Raw genomic sequence first — 17,492 nt, forward strand, 5'->3', positions numbered from 1 at the left:
GGCCCCCTTACTGTTTGCTGTTTCTTGTACCGTTCTGCCTCTGCCAAATTCTTCTCTAACACCTTAGCTCTTTCCACCATAGCAGGGAATGTTCGGATACACAAGCTGGAAATTACAACCTTCAAATCACTGCGCAAACCGTTTTCAAATTTTCTGCACTGCCACTCCTCACTAGTGGCCATTGTATTGAATCTGACAAGGTGTTTAAACTTATTGGTGTATTCTGATACAGACATTCCACCTTGAACCAGTTGTAAAAACTCCACCTCCTTTGCAAACTTTACGCTGTCAGGGAAATATTCCTCATAAAACTTATTACGGAATACTTCCCAAGTAACAGGGCGGTGAGCGTCTACCAGTATGGCCCTTGTGCTCGTCCACCAATGGCTTGCTTCTCCAGTTAATAAGTATTCTGTATACGCCAACCTGTTCTCATCCGGACACCTTTTGGCGTTAAAAATCCTCTCCATATCCCTCAGCCACTGATCAGCCTCATCAGGGAGGCACTTCCCACTGAACTTAGCTGGGTGATGTTGCAGAAAGCTCTCCAAACTCCACTCGGCAGTAGGTTGAGCAGCGTTTGAAGAAGATGCTCCAGGCGCACCTCTAGTTGCAGCCAAGATTTCCATCAACTGCCTTTGCGTGTTTTCAGAATTAACACGCGAGGCCTCCAAACCTTGCATAGCAGCTTGGTTTTGCTGCATCAGGGTGGCGTTTTGCTCCAGCAACGTGGTATTTTGTTGATGCAATCTTTCCACCACGGTTTCCAACAATCTAGTGTTGTTGGACGTTTCGGACTCATTCGGTTGAGGAGGAGGAGGAAGTCTAGGTGCCATTTGTTCTCTGGATGCAGAGAAAAACAAACGAGCATTAGTTATGTCCAAGAGTTAAAACAATAATAACTCATTAAACATGCAATAAGCACACAGCAAAACACAGTGCACTCATAACCCTACAGTGTCCTTAGAAGAACAAAACTGCTCTGATACCACTAATGTAACATCCCAAAATACAGTAATCACTATAATTCAGAATTAATTACAATTAACAGTAATCACAAACAGTCTTTGCATTAAAACAGGATTAAAAGCCTAACGGCATCAGTACATAGGACGCGTATATACGCATACAATGAAACCAAGAGTGAACGCTCTTAAATACATAAACTAACGAGCACCAAAATACATCAGAGATGAATAAGGCGAACGGCCTTACAAAATAGGTGGCCGAACGTTATAACTATGCTAACATATACAGCCTAACTACAACGAGCACTCTAAGGCTCGGCCTTTACTTCAACTTCAACCAGATTGGAGTCGTCCAAATTTTCTTCTTCCAGCATTGCTTCAAGGGATGCACCACCATCTGCTCACATCCACAACGGATGATCATTGCATTTGACAAGACGGAGTATACATGTACAAGAGACAACACAATGGAAATGCAAGGGTAAGCTTATAATATTTAATTTATACAATCAACACATACAGTTACATTTCTAAACACACATACAGCATGTAATTCATCAAATAATAATCATATAAAGGTATATAATAAGACCGACCGTCCGGACTGTATGAACCATGTAGTTACAGGCGTCCTTGCACCCGAGTGGTGTAGTAACTGGGTAACACCAAACAGCTGCCACTCGAGGTAAGTCCGTTCTTACGTCGCCCATGTTAACTTATGGACTAAGGACCTCCTGCCATTCCCACGCATGACTACCCCCTTCTACTTGAAGAGGTGTATCACGGAATATCAGGATGGACCAAGCCAGCATTAACTAACCACAGTCATACCTTACCAATTCAATATTCAATCATATAAGAGACGTTCCTCCCTGGAACGCTCGTAAAAATCCAATTCCAATAATTCGTTCAACATATCATTCGTCCACATTAAACATTTCTCATTTTCACATTTTCATTCTGTGTTCCACTCTCTTAACATTAACGTCATGCATTCTTTACTCAAATAAAACGAACTTATTACAGAACTTTGATTTCACGTTTCTGAACAAAAGAAACGAACTCTTATTCACTGATGGACATTAAGAATTCTTAAAGAATTTAGATGAGATTGAATTTAGAAGTTCAGAATAATACTTAGAAGATGTTGAGTACAAGAACTTTAGGTTGAATCAAAAGAAATAATTATCTTACAGAATAACTTAGATAAATAACCAGAATATTTAAAGTACAGAAACAACTCTTACTGTCAATGAATGAACGTTCAGAAATTTACTTTGGACGAACGTCAATTACGTTCGCTCAGAATTCAATAATAAGGACGAGCGTTCAGTTAGAAACCGAACCCTGCTGTGGACGAACGCTAGGTCAATGACCAAGCACGAATCAGCACTAACGCTGGTTATAACCCAAGCGCTTTATAGGACGAGCGTTTCGGTATAGGACCGAACGCCAACTTTGGACGAACGTTCAGTATAAGGACGAACGCTCTCTAGAACTAACGTTCGACATAAGGTCGAACAACAATAAGGACGAACGCTCGACATGAGGCCGAACGCCATTGAGGACGAACGCTCGACTTAAGACCGAACGTCACTTATTTATAAAGTTTTAAATCTTGATCTATACTGAGCAGAACGAACGCTCATTCACTCAATTGGGGGACGCTCGTTCTCGAGCAGAATTCATTCCAAATGAATGAATTCCAATCTAAGTCATGTTAACCAAAAACCGAACGGTCTAAGACCGTACAGTGACGAACGTCCTTTTAGCAACAGAGAAGGATTAGAAAATTTAGATTTTTCACACTTAGCAGAATTTTTCCAGATTTCCATTTTCCAACTTTATACTTCCATTTCAGGTTTAATTCCCTTCAAACATCATCATCATGCAGATTTCAACATTTAAAATCATTCCAACCACACAATAGCCATTCTCCATTCATCCATAATCAACTCAACATGCATTTAAAACAAATTCAACATCAAATATAATTCATACAAGCCGTATCAGTTTGCATGCTTAGGATTCTTGACTCTTCCAGAACCAAATCTAACCACAGATTACAGAACTCTTAGAATACCAGTTTGCATGCAACTAAAACTCTATTTTTCCAGAACCTAAGGACGAACTACGAAAGGGACTCACCAGTGTCAGTCTTTGAAGCTGTTCGGTCCAATGGATAGCTCTTAGTGCAGTGGTTGTTCCTACGGTGCTGAAAACGCGATTGGAGAAGAAACGTAAGGATTACAGCAGAGAGAAGTTTAGGGTTTTTAGAGAGAAGTTGGAGAAGATGAAAGGGTGAGTTCAGAGGTTGAAGATGAGTTCGTGCAAGTGAGAGAGAGTTTTCGAAAAGTCTGGTTTTGGTTAAACCAACGTTCAATTGGAAGAACGTGTCACAGGTTGCCACATGCACACCAAACTCTGATTTAGAAGATTCCAACGTGACAAGTGGCGTGTGTGCATGCAGAGTTTAGTGCGTTTTAATGTTTCAGAGAATGATGAGCGTGGTGCTTCGTGCACGTCAGACAGAATTTTGATCAGATTAGGAAGTGGGTTTTAAATGGCTGGGAATGAGGTGGCAAGCATTAAGGGTGAGGTGCCAGGATTAATTTAAGCTAATTATTAAGGATCTCACAATCACTCATTATTTAAGTTAAATGATTTCATTTATTATTTAATTGTGTATAAAAATTTAAATGGTTGTCTTTATTTTTATTTCTCTAAATTTTATTTTTTGTTTTGAAAACTTCTAACATCCCATAAATACAGTAATAAACCATACAAATAGAATAATCACATTAATTAACATATCAAAGGGAGGTGTTATGAAAAATGAATGCATAAATCATTCACGAATGCATAACATAAACAATACAAGTTCTGAAATGTAAATAAACAGGAACGCATCACACAGTGAAAGAAAGTAAGGCAAGGTTCAAATCTCACAAAGATAAAATCTGTCAAAACTAGTTCGAAACTCACATTTCATGTAAAAACTATTCAATTCTATTAAAAGAAATTGTAAAATCTAGCTAGAAACTATGAACTCAAATTAGAAACTCAATAAATCATTCACAATCAAGAACTAAAAATAGTAGACAAGTAATCAAGAACTAAAAAATTCTTTCCATATCCCTCAACCACTGATCCACTTCATCCGGGAGACCTTTTCCATTGAATTTGGCAGGGTGGTGTTGTAGGAAACTCTCCAAACTCCATTCAACAGCAGGCTGAGCAGCGTTGGAAGATGACGCCCCTGCCGTGCCCCTGGTAGCGGCAAGGATGTCCATCAGTTGCCTCTGCGTCGCTTCTGTGTTGGCGCGAGCGGCCTCCATACTCTGCATGGCGTTATGATTTTGCTGCATCAGAGTAGCGTTTTGCTCCATCAACGTGACATTCTGTTGCTGTAGCCTATCAATTACGGATTCCAACAACCTGGTGTTGTTGGACGTATCAGATTCATTTGGTTGTGGAGGAGGGGGAAGCCTAGGAGCCATTCGTTCTCTGGAACAGAGAAAAACGAGTGTTAGTCATGTTCAAAGAGTTGAGAAATAAATCGTTAAACACATATTAAGCACACAGCAAGAACACAGTGTACCCATAACCTACAATGTCCTTTAAGGAACAAAACTGCTCTAATACCAATAAATGTAACATCCCAATAAATAGTAATTACCATAAATTAGAACTAATCACATTTACAGAATTAACAGTGCAGTCTTAAATTACAGCAGCTAATAACAGCCGAACGTACAAAAATATACAGGGTTCAAAATCTATCTACAAAACTCCAAGTTCTGGACGAACGGCTTTCCAAAACTAAGTAACCGAACGTCCCAAAATACAATCCAGAACTACTGACTGCTACTAATAAACGAGCGCTCTATTGTTCGGCTTTAACCTCTACTTCAACCAGATTGGCATCCTCCAAAATTTCTTCTTCCAGCATTTCTTCAAGTGGCACCTCTCCATCTGCTCACATCCACACGGATGATCATTGCATTGACAAGACGGATGTACATAAACAGTAGACAACACAAGGAATTGCAAGGGTAAGCTTAGGTAATTTAATTCATACAACTCACATACAATTTAACATAAGGAATTTACATACAAGACATACAACAATGAACCAGCATAGAATAAATTATCCAACTCTCATAAATACGACCGTCCGGACTGTATGAATCCATGTAACCACAGGCGTTCGTGCACTCGGGTGGTGTGGTAACTGGAAACACTCATCAGCTGCCACCCGAGGTTAGCCCTATCAGTCCAAAGTACTCAGTAGGACTAGGACCTCCTGCCATTCCCTCACATGACCTACTCCCCTCTACATAAGGACGAGCACTCACGGAATATCAGGATGAACAGCCATCAGTGATTTTACCATGGTCATACCATACAACTTATCACATTCAGATCATAGAGACGTTCCTCCTTGGAACGCTCGTTCAAAATCCACTTTCAATATTTCACCCAAAATACCGTTCGCACGTCTTAGTCTTTCCTCTTATTCACATTTTTATGCTTTATTCCACTTTCATAAAATGACGCACGTTCATCCCTTTTCAAAATAAGGACGAACGTTATCAAAGTACAGAGAAATCCTCGTTTCTGAACAAAAGAAACGAACCCCAGTCCTCTGACGGACGTTACGAATACTTAACTCAGTAAAAGGGAATTGACTCTAGAAGTTCTGAATAATACTTAGAATAATTGAAATACAATGACTCGAGGTCGAATCCAATGGACAACAATTTCTTTAGATAAATAAACCGAGCGTGATTTAATTCAAGATACAACACCGCCAGTCAATGGCCGAACGTCAACTAATATTTTTGGACGAACGCTATTTACGTCCGTTCAGGAATCGAAGATGAGGGCGAGCGTTCAGTATAAAACCGAATACTACTTAGGACGAACGCTAGATAGATGACCGAGCACTAACTAGAACGAACGCTCGATATAAGACCGAGAGTTCATTTGGACGAACGCTTAATATCAGACTAAGCGCTACCTATAACGAACGCCGGATTACAAAACCGAGCGTTACTCATATAACTTCAATTTATAGCGATCGTTGGACACCACTAGGATGAGCCGAACGCTCAAACCTAGCCTTTCACAAGAAGACGCTCGTTTTTAAACAGAATCCTTTCCAAATGAAAGAATTCCTATTCTAAGTCATTTTCAGGGGAAACCGAACGGTATAAGACCGTTCAATGACGAGCGCTCATTATCAAGCAAAGACTATTATATTTTCCAGATTTTTATCCACAATAACTTCACATTTTTCATACGGTTCATAGCTTATAATTTATCTTCACCATAAATCTCATACATTACAGAATTCATATTATCATTCATACCTTACAGAAATTATCCCTTTTCCAATTCATACGTTCCATTCTCAACATACAGTTCAAACAATATCACTCATATACATCCAGTACAACCATGCTCGTTCATGCATACTTAAATATCAAATATTTCATACATTTCAGACATCCAGTATACTTCATGCTTTCATACCCATCATACAAGTATTAAATTAAATTACTAAAGCTTCCCTTACCTGGTCTAGCAGTGAACTCCCTAAGCGAGTGCTTTTTAACTTGTCCAAATATGGTTTCCTACCCTCAACTTGCTTCTCAAGTGCTCCACTAAATCTAACCAAAAGGAACATAGGAGAACTTAGTTTCTATTCTAACATGCAGCTGTATCAAGGTCCGCATGCAACCCAGAAAAGGGTGTTTAGAGTTGGAGAACTTATCGGTTCAGATCTCAGTTCTGTTCGGTTCAGAACGATGCTTACGGTGCAGGGAATGTTTCTACGGTATCTGAAATGGAATCGGAGGAGATGACGGTGAGTTATCTTAGAGAGAAGATGAAGAAGTTTTAGAGAGAAGCTGGAGAAAAATGGGGTCTGAGATTGAAGGGAAGAAGATGAGTGCAGAAGAGAGAGGAAGGGTTTTCCAGAAAAGTTCATTTTGTTCCTTCCCACATCCGCACGAACGTGCGTCTCCCCTGTCGACACCTGTATCCCAATTACTGACTCCCATTCTATCTCGGTGACACTTGGCAGTGAGTGGCAGAGTTATGAATGTGCGTTTTTAATGCACTGCAGAGGGGTTTCCATACATAAATTTTGATTTGACAAGGTGTTTATCAGCATTAATTTTCCAGGGTCCCACACCGAACGCTGCCGATGAACACCAAACCTTATTAACCGAGCTCCAAGGACGAACGCTCGAGATCAAGTCTAGTCGTACGTTACCTCAGACGAGTACTTCCTGAGGATTAACATCATCGAGAACGAACGCTCACAAACACAATTAAACCAAGGTCGAACGTCCAAGATCCAAACCGAACACTTAAAGCCGAACGCTCAAGATTGCTACCCAAGAGTTCCATGTTAAGAACGAACGCTTATACCCACTAATATCTCAATACTGAACACTCAAATCAAACACCATTAATCCGGACATGATAAGGACGGACGTTTTCATACTCAGTCGAACCCTAAGTCCCTTTTGCCGAACGGCATTAAAAGAAGCCTGACCGAACGACATAAATCAGCAGCTACCGAAACGGTGCTTAAATCAAAACTTAACCGACGCTAAATAGTCACTAATACCCCAAGGCCGATCGCTCAAGATTCAACACTTAAGAATAAGCAACTTAAAAACCGAACGCTCACTTATCCCACAAACGGAACGCTCATTTAGACTCAAAAACCGAACGCTCAATTATACTTAAAACTGAACGCTCTCTTATACAAAAAGCGAACGCTCACTTATACCCAAAAGCGAACGCTCACTTATGCCCAAACCGAACGCTCACTTGTACTCAAAACCGGACGCTCACTTATACTTAAAACCGAACGTTCACTTTTACCCAAAACCGAACGTTCAGGATTCAAACCTAAAATTCTATTTTTAAGAACGAACGACTGCAATCGCTAATACTCAGTACCGACGCCCAAGATTACTTCATGTGGATGCCAATTTAGGGACGACGCTCAAGTTGAAACCTGGATTACCAATTGCTAACGAACGTCTAGAATCCTGGCCGAGCGATTCAATCGAACAGTGTTAAATTCACACTTAACCGGACACTACTAATTTAGGTTTCAACCGAACGGTATTTAAAATAAGCCCTGACCGAACGCTAATATCACTATTACAAACCAAGGACGAACGTTCTAAGTTGGCTCATTCGGGCGGACGCTCAGAACAATAACCGAACGTTCAGAAATTGGACGACCACTATTTGGTCGAGCACTGTTTGAACGGACGTCCAATTTTGATTCACCAAAATTGGACGTACGCGCTTTCTGCAGAAATTCTGCAGAAAAGCACCAAAGTCCAGAAAACCCAGAAAACCTCCATTTTCATCCCCTTCTTCCCAGATTTGCATCAAATACAGATTATTTCAACAATTAATGAAATAAATCAAACTCCCCTTACCTCTTGAAGACTTCCATGTAAATTTTGGGATCTAACTCCTCCCAGACGTGCAGATCAAGATCTCCTTGCAACCTCAACAATTCTTCACCTCCTCTCACCAGATGCCCAACCCAGATCCACCTCTCAGGCCTTCTGAAGTTGGTACAGTTCCCATGGGTGCTCTTTGGACGGGGTGTTATCCTAAATGTATTATTACAATATTTTAAATTTTGAATTTTAAAGGGTAAGTTTTTGGGATGTTACAGTAAAAGCCAAAAAAATCAATTCGGACGAAATTTAGTATTTACAGCTACCCCTCTTTACTTAGATTTTACTAGGATTTTACTAGATAATATGACGAAATTTAGTATTGACAGTTATCAAATGTTATTTGCTTTCTCATATTTTACGTGATTACAACAAGGGAACAATTATAAAACTGGTTCCATTCTACCTAGTGTTATTTTGAATTGTGACAAACACTCTTTAAAATATTATAACATATGTAATCCTTGGATAAAAATAAAATACCAGTATTTTCTGATGTCGTTTACTTGTAATTCGTCGTCATAACCTGCTCTCAATAACAGGCGACCCGAGCCGTCTTCCATCGCGACTTCAGACCTATCTCCCCGACTCCTCAAGGACTAACGAGTAAAAACATCGATACTACGCGTAACGATGCACTATACTCAACACGAGCCGAAGTCATTTCATTGGGCGAGACATTCACCTCCTCGCGTAGAAGAAGGTGACACTCGAATCTCAGTCTCACGCGTGAGACTAGCAAAAATGCTCAAAAGACAAACGAAGTTACAAGTAAATAACATAGTGTATGTACCACCTCCAACAGAATAAACATGCTCAATCACGAATTCGTACATATTCTCAATAATATGTATAAATAAACCAATATTGGATCAAGGAAATAACCAACAATTCTCAATAATTGTTTCAAAATACTCCCATGGATTCATGCATTATTGCCGAACGCTATTTCCAACTCTGATGCTGTCTGAACGAACGTTCTGGAATCAATCATCATCAAAGGCCGAACGCTGCCGATGAACACCAAACCTTATTAACCGAGCTCCAAGGACGAACGCTCGAGATCAAGTCTAGTCGTACTTTACCTCAGACGAGTACTTCCTGAGGATTAACATCATCGAGAACGAACGCTCACAAACACAATTAAACCAAGGTCGAACGTCCAAAGTCCAGAAAACCCAGAAAACCTCCATTTTCATCCCCTTCTTCCCAGATTTGCATCAAATACAGATTATTTCAACAATTAATGAAATAAATCAAACTCCCCTTACCTCTTGAAGACTTCCATGTAAATTTTTGGGATCTAACTCCTCCCAGACGTGCAGATCAAGATCTCCTTGCAACCTCAACAATTCTTCACTTCCTCTCACCAGATGCCCAAAAGAATGCAGCACCAGAGATTCCAATGCATCACCACCTATGTCAAGTATTCATCAGTAGAAATCAGAATAAATGTAAAGTCTCAGCAGCTCAATGAAACATACCAAGGAATTTAATTAAGAAAGCTACCTGCATAGAGATTGGTTCTGTAGGAAATCACACTTATACATTTATTCTACAACTAAATACAAAAGTGATATCTAATAACAAAGTAACTATGCACACGACTTCAAAATACTTAACTGAACTCATATTTGCGTCATTTGGGAGAAAATATAAAATCTTGACTATATATATATATATATATATATATATATATATATAAGAAACTGAATGAAATCAAGAAAAACAGCACATAACATAAGTACTCATACAAACACCAATTAAAAACTAACTACCTCATTTCTACAAGTTTCACAACTAATGAAAGCTAGAAAAAAGTTAACTACTAAAATTGATCACAGATTCGAATTTTAACCTATTCACTAAAATCTATCAACTAAAACTATGCAGAATTATGAGTTACTAAACCAAGGGAAATATAACAAAAACTATCTCAACAAGTTCTAATTGGTAAAAATTAATGTAGAAAGCTTAAAAACAATACAAACAAATACTAAACAAAAATTCACTATGCAAAGTTGAATTTAAAACTAATCTACAAAATATAAATTAGAATGAACATATAAAATCTGATCAAACCTAATACTACTATAATACTCTAAACAACAACTAAGCAATTTCAAATTCATCTAACTAAGTTATGACTACAGGTACTTACAAACTTGCAACTAAAAATACAAAAACTAGCTTATGCCTAGAATAATGCTACTGAACATATCAAAGACATTTTAAATAATCAACTGAGCTTAGCAAACACGTGGTAATAAATACAATATATATGAAGATATCCCAAAAAAGATATTCCAATGCATCACCACCGATGCCAAGTATTCATCAATAGAAATCAGAATAAATGTAAGGTCCCAGCTCAATGAAATAAAAGACATAAAAATAATAATAAATACTCAAACCCCAAATACAAGCAAATGTCAACACATGAATGATGCAGAAAACTCCCACGTGTAGGGTAACTACTTCCAAGCGAGCAGCAAAATTAAGATGGAAAAAACACAGAAAACAGAAGGCAAGGGAATCCAAAAAAAAATTTACCTCTATGCTCATAATTCATTTTGTTGGATTGGCACCCTGCAAACCAGTATATATGAATTAAGCTCAAAAGAACAAAATGGTAGAAAATAAAAATATTATCATATCATATGCAAAAAAACAAAATATCAAAACATATAAACAAGGATTCAATATGCAAACTTATGTACAAAAGGGGAATCTCTCATATGCTAAGCACTTCAACTCATGACACCAAGCTTTTGAATCAACTAAGAATTACCTAAGGAAAAAATTAATATATTACCTGTAGTGTTCAACTGAAGATTTAGTCACAATTGGTGCAGATTTCTTCCCGCGATAACCCATGTCAAATTCTTCATCAATTATCCAAGAAGGCTGCCAAAGGAGTTAGAATTAATATGTTGAAACAAAAGAAAGGTAAACTTTGTGGACAAAATAAAGGTAAACAAAAATCACGTGCTCCACTTTTGTTGTTTCTGGACAACTTTGTGCTCCTTTAATTCAATTCTTTTGGTCTGATTTTCAATCCTGCACACATATATCACACAGCTTAATATTCTCTTGCCTAAACAGATTGCAAGATACAATGCACAAGATAAAGAATTCTCCCTTTCCCGGTCTTGCACAATTGACGTGGAAAATGGATCCTAGTTGCACTCAATTTTAAATCTTGTGCACTAACCTTCCTATTTTCATCAATCCAAAGCTGCACAGATATTTAAACTTCAATAAGTAGGGTATCGATTCAATACTATCACTTAAGACCTAAAACCGAAGCAACAATTCAAAACAAAGGTAAGTTAGACAACTTCCCTATTTGGATGGTTGTTTCTAGCCTGCTCCAAGCTCCACACTGAGGTGTTGTTGCTGTTGTCTACTCAGAAATACTTGAATCCAATTAGACTCTAATTGAGATGGAACTAAATGGAAATGAAGAATATAAATCAGCAAACAAATTTAAAAAATTGGAAGTGAATGTCGTAGTAGTAAACAATTTTAAAAGTTGAAGTAAATGCAATAGAAATTTTCTCTTTTGTTATCTTGATTGCGCTCCAGTTTAAGTAATCTGCACAAGAAACAATTAGCAAGTCAGTTACACTAAACTCTCTCAATTTGCCAATAGACTTAGGCCAAGTTAGCCTCACAAAACATAATAAAAATTTGATCTCCGACTGAACACAACTTTACATTGAACAAAACATTAGTAGGACAAACAATTGATAAAACTACAACTCTGTATATAGCTTATCTCAAACAAACAAAATAAATGACAAAAATAATGAGAGTGCATGATAAAAATGTCAGAGTACTAGCATAGATAGACAATAATCTACCTTGGGAGTTGTAAAACTCGAGTTTCTGCTTGAGTAAATCCAAACTGCTAAACATCCGGAGCACAGGTTCGAATCCGCATTTGCTTTGACCCAATGTCTGTAATAACATAAGTAACATCAACAAAATCATCAAACCTTTGCAATAGAACAATTGCACAAAAAACATGATACTTGGGCCCAAGCCCATCAAATAATTAAGGTCAAATACTAGAAGCTAGCCAAGGAAAGCATAATTGCAGGCAATGAAGGTGCACCAGTGCAAGGTCTAGGAGTGCTTAGCCCATCTTCACTTTAAAGCACGTGTATATCGTGCTCATTCTAGATCTTTAGCACCCACCTTATGCTTGCACACGTGGCATTAGATCCACATTTGTAGGAATCTTTTAGCACCGTTGATACCCAAAATAGGAGCTGAATTCCTTCTATAAATTCACTCCTAGATCTCCTTTGTAATCACTTTTGAAGAATATTGAGTTTTACTCTGCTCATGCATTTTCAGCACCTTAAACTCTGTCCAAAAGTCATTCCAATGAGCTTCCCTTCTTCATCTAGCTTCCTTCCAGTGGAAGGCCGCCTGAGCTAGCTTTCAACCTCCCAAACAGCTCTTCAACCATCACTTATACAACTGATTTTCACTCTGCATCTCCGCTGCCCATCTCTGGTTTCCATTTTCCGCTGCATTCAACCTGTCACTCTTGCTGGAGCAACTCATCAAGTGGTATTCAGAGCCTAGGTTCTGCATCACGCTCCAGCTAAGTGTTCTTCCCATTCCATACTGTCATAAACACTTCCTTCGTGTTTTTCTTGAATCTGTGCACTGTTTCCTTAAGTTTTTCAATTCCAGTAGATTCCATTGTGTTGATTCGTTTGTTCCAGCTTTTAATTGCTTTATTGTTCATCATTTCAATCGGATCAATTCATTGATTTGAGTCTTTTAATTTTTTTTAAAATCTGCATTGTTTTGTCCAGTCATGTGATTTGCTTGAATTTTGTCAAAAATCCTGAGTAATTTTGGTGCCTGGATAAATCTGTGAAACTGGATGTGTTTTTCAATAGAAGCACATCAGATGAGCAATGATTAAAGAGCTCAAGTGCATCTTGAATTCCATCACAGTGCACTGCCAATTGATGTAGTTTTTGAATCTGCTTTAAATTTTCTGAACTACAACGTGTGGAAATTTGCTTTCTGGTTGTGTTTGAATTCTTGGACTGCGTTGTGTGCATACCATATGAACATTGTATTGTCTAAGACAATAAAAACTGGTTGCACCAGTCAGCAGAATCCAGAATTCATTGCTAGAGCAGTTGGACCGAGCTGCACACACTTTGATTGAGTCTTTTCCTGATTTTTGAATCTGTCCAGCTTAGAACTCACTTCTGGACATCTCTTAATGCATTTCTAGAGTCTTGTTCAAGTTTAATTTGCTGTCCTGGAGTCATAAAAGTTGTTTACAGTTTTGTTTGAATCCTCAGCTGAAGTTTGGTTGGTGAATTGGTAAAATTTGGTGTTAAAAGGCAACTGAACTAGTGAAATTTTGATTTGCTAGCATTTAGCCTCTGCTGGCAGCTTGCACAAGTCATATTTGGTAAACTAAAGTTGCTCGAACCATTAAATTGAAAGTCCAAACACGTTTGTGCAAATTGACCATCTAAACCACCAATTTTCAACACTTTTTCTGATATAAGTTGCAGATTTTGAAAATTCAGAGTTTGGTATGATTAATGCATCAGATTCAATGTTAGATTGGTAGCAAAAGCTTGGTTCAATTGAATTAAAAGAAGTGCACAATTCAAATCTTACCATAAACTGCACTGTAAAAAGCTGTTTGAACCTGTACTAAGCAAATTTGAAAACTCTGATGCACATTTTTCAGCCTTCTGCCAGGCATTTTGTCAAACACTTTGCCTAGTTTAAATTTGGGTTCGAATTGATCATAGCTGCAACTTATCTTTGTTTCTTGCTTTTCAAATCCACTCTAGATCCTTTCCTAAGTTCATTTTGAGTGCCACCATTTATTGGAAACATTGATTTAAGTTGTTTGAAAATCCTGCACATAAGCTGTTTGATAAAACTACAGTTGTGCATTCTGGTTTAACAGTTTTCGGGCAGCAGCAGTGTTGATTTTCTGGCTTAATAATTGATTATTGGTGGTTTGTATGAGCTCTATGTTGGGTGCAGAACTATCTCAAAACGTCCCACAACACTGGTAGCATCTTAGGGAGTGGATTGGAGCAAGGAAAGATCAACCTTGGGGCTGATTTTTGGTGCACAGAACCACGTTCTTCACTGGTCTGCATAAAATCTGGTTGCTGCAACAGCAGCATATTTCACTTAGCAGCTGTGAGATTAGTGTGAATCAACCAAATTCACTTCCTTTGAGAGAAGCCAGAGCTGCACACCACTTTTACTTTCTATTCTCTTGATTGTTTGATTTCTATTTCTTGCAAAAATACTTGTAATTGGCCATTAAATAAGTGACTTGGAAGAATTCACAAGTGTTCTTCCATCACTTGCAAACTTTGCTTTTAATTGTTCATATAAAATTGGTAGACAGTGAGTGTGTCTTGGATACAAAGTTCCAAGCCTCACTTAGGAGATCTCACTTCTTTCAATTTTTGGAAGCGCATAGGCCAAGTCTTAGAAGTCCGCATTTAGGGTCTAGTTTTCTTTGAGTTTGAGTGTGTCTTTAAACATTTAATGAATTTAGAGGTAATTTTGATTTAAAGACTTTTAGTAAGTAACTAGGGATATATTTGGCAAGGCAAGACTTCGTATTTAAGCAACCTATACGGTTCACCTCTCTTACCTGGAATATTGTCCTCAAGTGAAAAAATTCTAGTCTTTACTTCAAGAAAACTTTTAAGTTCATCAAAATGTCTGGAAGACAATCCCCTAGAATTAGTGATCCTCCCAAAGATCAATTTTCATTCCAAACTCTCGTCAATCAACTCAATGAGATTGAGAGAAAAATAAGTCAAGAAAAAGTCCAAAGAGAGCTACATAGTGCCATGGTTGAAAATGAGTTGAAACTTTTGAGAAAGGAACAAGTCCGAAATAGGGAGAGAAGTTATAGTGGAGAGTCCCAATATGAACAAGAGGCCTTAAGAGTAGGAGAATATTATCATCAACCTTCTTCATCAAGAAGACATAGGAGGGAATTTGAAAATCCTCCTACCCTTAAGGAAGTTAATGTAGTATTGCCTCATTTTCATGGAAAAGATAATGTTGAGGCTTACCCAGATTGGGAAATGAAGGTAGAGCAAATTTGTGCTTGCCATCAAGTGGGATGAAAAAGAAAAGTCTCTCTTGCTACCCTAAGTTTTCAAGGATATGCAATGCACTGGTGGACTGCTACAGTCCAAGAGAGACTAAGACAGCGACTTCCTCCAATAAAACATTGGAATGAGCTTACAAATGCCCTTCGGAAAAGGCACATGCCCTCCTACTACAAAAGAGAACTCATGGATAAACTCCAAAATTGCAACAACAGTCTATGTCTGTTGAAGAAAGAAACTAAGTAAAATTACCTGGATAAATTCCATCTTCATTTTTCATGAGGAGTTCACACATGCCATAAAACACGATCTAGGATGTTAAGGAGTGAAAACACTGCACAAATAAAAGAAACATCAGAATCAAAAAAATTAGGATAATAATTTCAACCAAAGAAAACATTTACCTAAAAGCAAACAACTCCCAAACTGACTTTGCATTAGGCATCTTTAGGAATGTCTGACGCATATTCTTTGTTAGTCAACAGAATATAATCTTTTTGAATTTCTGCGTGAAATCAAAGGTTAAAAATATTCAAAGGCAAGTTATCTGCAGTATAGTATAGAAAAATATGATAGGAACATACTAAATTTGTATTTTTGGGAGCCTTTCAGCTTCTCAAACAATCGCCCTTCATCCATAGCCTTTGCCCGTAAACTACAAGTCTCATAATTTTCCCATAGATAAAAAAAGAAAGGAAAAGAAAAATCAACCTTAATTATCCCAAATGCATGCAAGCAAGAAGACAGTATTTAAAAATCAAAGTATGCAGACAACAATTGTGACAAATCTCATTCATAGACAGGACATCAAATTGCATACATCATACAAATCCTGAATGGCCCTAAAATGAAGGTGGAAAATTGCATAACCCACCGGTCCTAGGATATGAGGTGTTTCGGTCTCTCTCTATAGTATGTCAATATAAGAATAACCTCAGACTTCAACATCTAGGTGTTTAACTCTCAACACATTATGCAAATTTACCCTATCATAAACTTGGAAAACTTCTAATCGCACCAATTGAATTAGAAATACACTCGAGATCAATAGGACTGCAATCAAGGCTTGTAATGTGGCCAAGGTATAGGTGAGGTAGAAAGAGATAAAAATCAAGTCCAAAATCAAAGAGAGGTGTTATGAAAAATGAATGCATAAATCATTCATGAATGCATAACATAAACAATAAATGTTCTGAAATGTAAATAAACAGCAATGCATCACACTGTGGAATACTTGAATGAAAAGATGAAAAGATATCTCTACCATAATGTTTTGATTTTATTTGTGCGCCTCATCCTCTTTCGGAAACTTAAATTTCCGTTTCAAAAAAATCTACAAAATACAACAAGTAAGCAATGTTAAAAAGAAAACAACCACAACAACAAAAACCATTAGTTGAAGCAATTCAAACTTTGAGAACAAATTTGAACTCAAATGGCAGAGCACTAAGTTCTAACCTTTAAGGCCCAAGTCTTATGTCTTAGTATATTAAGCCCTAATCCCTAATCATACTTTGACCTAAGCCTTTAAGCCCTATGCCCTATGCCCTATGCCCTATGCCCTATGCCCTATGCCCTATGCCCTATGCCCTATGCCCTATGCCCTATGCCCTATGCCCTATGCCCTATGCCCTATGCCCTATGCCCTATGCCCTATGCCCTATGCCCTATGCCCTATGCCCTATGCCCTATGCCCTATGCCCTATGCCCTATGCCCTATGCCCTATGCCCTATGCCCTATGCCCTATGCCCTATGCCCTATGCCCTATGCCCTATGCCCTACGCCCTATGCCCTATGCCTCCAAATGGTACTCATACAATGCTAAACAATTCTTGGTTCAAAATAAATAGTGTCATAAGGAGAACATAAGATTTCTTAT

General features: G+C 38.0%; 1 protein-coding gene across 12 annotated transcripts in view; it reads right to left on the bottom strand.

Moving 5' to 3' along the window:
• The window catches only part of LOC148196490 (uncharacterized), a 92,515-nt gene extending 75,567 nt beyond the window's left edge, over nt 1-16,948 (bottom strand). The window contains exons 1-7 of one of the 12 annotated variants that reach the window (XM_088093988.1): nt 16,197-16,944; nt 16,017-16,117; nt 15,865-15,946; nt 9,742-9,887; nt 8,954-9,571; nt 8,444-8,623; nt 3,907-4,475 (exon numbers count right to left, since the gene is read on the bottom strand). In XM_088093988.1, the coding sequence (XP_087950114.1) occupies nt 4,085-4,475; nt 8,444-8,623; nt 8,954-9,033 (651 nt within the window). In that variant the 5' untranslated portion in view covers nt 9,034-9,571; nt 9,742-9,887; nt 15,865-15,946; nt 16,017-16,117; nt 16,197-16,944 and the 3' untranslated portion in view covers nt 3,907-4,084. Of the gene's footprint in view, nt 1-753; nt 1,366-3,906; nt 4,476-8,443; nt 8,624-8,953; nt 9,572-9,741; nt 9,888-11,023; nt 11,060-11,285; nt 12,029-15,864; nt 16,118-16,196 lie in introns of those variants that run through there. The other 11 variants (XM_088093985.1, XM_088093983.1, XM_088093990.1 and 8 more) reach the window with 11 other exon arrangements.
• Nucleotides 16,949-17,492: the final 544 nt, after the last annotated feature.

Source organism: Vigna umbellata, chromosome 7 (genome assembly GCF_029865625.1).
Source record: "Vigna umbellata cultivar VRB3 chromosome 7, Vumbellata_1.0, whole genome shotgun sequence".
Lineage (NCBI taxonomy): Eukaryota > Viridiplantae > Streptophyta > Magnoliopsida > Fabales > Fabaceae > Vigna > Vigna umbellata.